Below are 3463 nucleotides of genomic sequence, written 5' to 3' on the forward strand. Positions count from 1 at the left end.
ACCTCTAGTTCCTCCTATATCTGATAGTGTTCTCTACATGTGACATCATACCTCCTTCTGTATCTGATTCCTCTTTCAAGGCCTCTAGGCCCCTTGATGCTTCCATAGCAGTAGGTCTCAGGGTCAAGGGTCAGACCAAGATGATTCCATGGCAGTTGGCAGCCGTGACAACAGTCTAGCCTAAGTGAAGGAGTGGGGAACAGTGGGATTTACCATCTGTTTCATAAGTCACTTCAGCTTCTGCCACGGCCAACGTGTCAGCAATTGCTAAGAGTTAGAATTTTGCCCTCTTTCTTGTGACTAATCATATCTGAGAAGAAGCATGTGAGATATTGGTTATGGTCTCTGCTTAAAATCTCCAATCTCAATGGTTCACATACTTGTCAGAAAGGTCGAGGCCGCCAACATGTTCTTATCTTCCTGGATCTTAGTCTTCTTGGCGATAGGAATCATCATAGAAGAATGGGCTGAACTGAAGTTGGGACACCAAAAACCTACGATAAGCCACAATCCGTGGATATGTTGTACTTCCCTGTGGTCATCAGGTCAGAGCTATTATATGGAAAGAGATAGGTGGAGAATGAGGGTTCATCCTTCCTCGACTTCCGTTCATCTCACCATTATCCTCTGGTGCAACCACCTATGGTTGCAGGGTGCCCACTTCCACAATCAACACAGTCAAGGCCTACCCCTAAAGCTCAGTATTAGCATGTTTTGGAGAAAGGTTTAGAAGCTCACAGACATAACTGATGGATCTGTGAGAAGCCCTGACAGTAGCAACAGGGTATCTAGCACATCTGGAATGTGAGGATATAAAAGAAAGGTGATTGGCAGCAAAGAAAACACATTACATTACATTACATTGCACTAGAGGAAGACAAGAGTGTTTAGCAAGAAATGCATTTTGAAAAAATAGAAGAGAAAGAAGTTTACAGAGATACAGAGATAGAGAACAGTTTCTTTTGGTTCCATCTCCCATTTAGCTTAAGACCCCTACCTCTTTCTTGCCCCATCTCTGCTCTTTATTATTTAATCAAATGTTTTACCTCATTCTTGTTTACCTAGGGATTTGTGTGTCCCAGGTAGAAATGAGCCAGAAGAAATATCTGTCCTCCTCTCAATGCAGCTTCTTCTTTTCAACAGATGGCCTGGAAGTGGTCAGGAACATTCTGATTGTGGTGTTGAGCCTTTCCTTCATGCATAACTTGCTCCTGGGTTTTGAATTCACCGATATGATTCCTCAAACCAAATATACTCTCATTATGACTGCCTGCCTCGCTTTCCTCACAGGTAATTTCCTGTCTTCAGTCACAAGTAATTTCCTGTCTTCCCTAACATAGGATTGGAGGCATACTTGACTTGTAGGTCCAGGCTGTGGTCTCTGACTAACTCAGCCCTCTCAGTTCTTTGGCTTAGATATGCAGCTGCCAAATTGGATCCACCACTCAAGTGGCATTGGCCTTTGGACAAGGGGCAGTTGTGCATGGTAGGGGTTTGGAAGTCAAGCATATCTCAGGTTAAGACTTAAGTTTGAGAGCCAGCGTCCATCAAAAGGGGCTTTTCTTTCTCCTTTTGTCTGGACATCAGGCATCCTTCTGCTCGGTGCACTCCTACTGTATCACCACATGCTAACTCAAGGAAAATCCGTGTACTACTCGAGTTACAAGATCAGCTGGATCATTTTCACTGCGTACTTAAATGTTTTATTGTCATTCGCCTCTGGTGAGTGTCTTCAGGGCCCTTGATGGGAGCTAAGAATCAATCCATCTCTGATAGGCAGGAGAGTGAGAGGATGGGAAAGTAGAGGGAAAGTTACCAACCTTTGCATTTTAAAGGGCTAGTGGGGACGTTAGACTCACCCTGAGGGTGGTTCCTGCAAGGATGTTCGATATGCTTGTTTCTGAGGGCACCCATCATTTCCACCTTTTCTTTCATACCTGCCCCATTCAGAGTGGAGATAACCGCTAACTTCCAGACTAAAGAGAGTAACTGATAGGGAATGCTCACTCATGTGGAGGCAGTGACCCTGGGGCCACAGTGTCCTGCCAGGATAGCCTGAGGTCAGAGAGAATCAGTGTCTGATGCACAGTGACCACCTACAAACACCAGAGACTCTTCTAAGAAGCCTTTAAAATTTCCCTTGGAATTAAACTTCCTAACTCAGAAGCATGTCCTCTGTCAGAAAGAATTCTCAATTGTGTTGAGTTGAGCACCACCTGTGTGTGTGCTGTCACTCAGTCATGTCTGAATCTTCCATGACCCCATGGACTGCCAGGTTCCTCTGGCTATGAGATTTTTAGGCAAGAATACTGGAGTGGGTTGCTATTTCCTCCTCCAGCAGATTTTCCCAACCTAGGGTCTGAACCCAAGTCTCCTGCATCTCCTGCATTGCAGGAAGATTCTTTACTTGGTGAGTCCTCAGGGAAGCCCCAAATCTTGTGCATGTGTGCTCAGTCAAGTCTGATTCTTTGTGACCCCAGGGACTGTAGTTGGGCTGTATTTAAGCTATTCTGCACACGCTTCTAAACTCTCCTGTTAAAGCATCCCCCTCCTGAATGGCTTGGGCCAGTTCAAAGGGAACCATTAGGCTTTAGATCTGGGCTTCATGGCCCATAGGAAGGGAAGTGTTTCTATGACTTTTCTATTGTTCCTTCATCACCCTCCCCCGGCTTCTCTTTTTCCCAGGATTCCTCTCTCTCTTACAGTACAAGCAGTCCATTGGTGGTTCTGGCAGCCTGATCCCCAAATCTGCCAGAGAAAGTCAGGTTATGGAGAAGCATGGGGTTTCTATCAAAGTCATCTCATTACCAGCAGGTACTGCAATGCCTCGTAGTATTGTCCGGATACACTCTGCCCACACGAAAGAAGATTCTCCAGGAAGACTGAACGTCCAAGCACGCCGTGTAACCTGGGCTCTATGATTTGACAATTTATCTTTCAGTATATGTTCACCTTAATGGCAAAAGCTTGTGCATATGTGGTGTGTGTAGGTTCAGCTATATGGTCTGGTTTGACATTATATAAATGACTAAAACTGCGTTGGGGTCTATAAGAAGATCCAGAAGCCTTAATTTTTTTTTTAACCCTGACCAGCTTTTATTTGTTCTCACCGTTTAATAACATGTTATTTATATAATAAATATCGTCATATAACTGATACTTGCTATATTATTAACTCTATCACAATGATTTAGAATAATGTGTACTACCTTTAGTCTCATTGATTTTATTGTAAAATATTTCAACACTTTAGAAAAAAATACAAAACAACTTGATAAAAGAATATTAAGAAATATAGGAAGAGAAAATTTCACTGGTAAAGGCAAATATATGGTAAAGGCTGTTGATCAACCACTTAAATAACCCAGTAGAATGGTTAAAAATGAAAATTGTGAGATCATGTCAAGAAATCAAAGCAACCTAAGTGCCCATCAAGAGCTGAGTGGATGAAAAAGATGTGATA

At 43.1% G+C, this 3463-nt stretch overlaps 1 protein-coding gene across 2 annotated transcripts; it reads left to right on the forward strand.

Moving 5' to 3' along the window:
- Positions 1 to 367: 367 nt before the first annotated feature.
- TMEM225 (transmembrane protein 225) lies at positions 368 to 3028 on the forward strand. 2 transcript variants are annotated; one of them, XM_088832381.1, is made up of 5 exons: positions 368 to 545; positions 1144 to 1290; positions 1588 to 1722; positions 2686 to 2838; positions 2937 to 3028. In XM_088832381.1, the coding sequence occupies exons 1-5, from the start codon at positions 368 to 370 to the stop codon at positions 3026 to 3028; spliced, it is 705 nt and encodes a 234-aa protein (XP_088688507.1). The 2 variants fall into 2 exon arrangements, with proteins under 2 accessions (XP_088688507.1, XP_055271019.2); XM_055415044.2 differs by lacking the exon at positions 2937 to 3028 and having other exon boundaries at positions 2686 to 2921.
- The last annotated feature ends 435 nt before the right edge of the window (positions 3029 to 3463 follow it).

This window comes from Moschus berezovskii, chromosome 25 (assembly GCF_049115385.1).
Source record: "Moschus berezovskii isolate FMDL1 chromosome 25, NW_MosBer_1.0, whole genome shotgun sequence".
Classification (NCBI taxonomy): Eukaryota; Metazoa; Chordata; class Mammalia; order Artiodactyla; family Moschidae; genus Moschus; species Moschus berezovskii.

What these genes read in the sequence shown, in the direction of transcription:
- TMEM225 (XM_088832381.1), top strand. Translation starts at nt 368, where the DNA reads ATGGTTCACATACTTGTCAGAAAGGTCGAGGCCGCCAACATGTTCTTA. An exon ending in TACTTCCCTGTGGTCATCAG is followed by an intron (nt 546 to 1,143) that starts GTCAGAGCTATT and finishes TCTTTTCAACAG; the next exon opens with ATGGCCTGGAAGTGGTCAGG. An exon ending in TGCAATGCCTCGTAGTATTG is followed by an intron (nt 2,839 to 2,936) that starts TCCGGATACACT and finishes GACAATTTATCT; the next exon opens with TTCAGTATATGTTCACCTTA.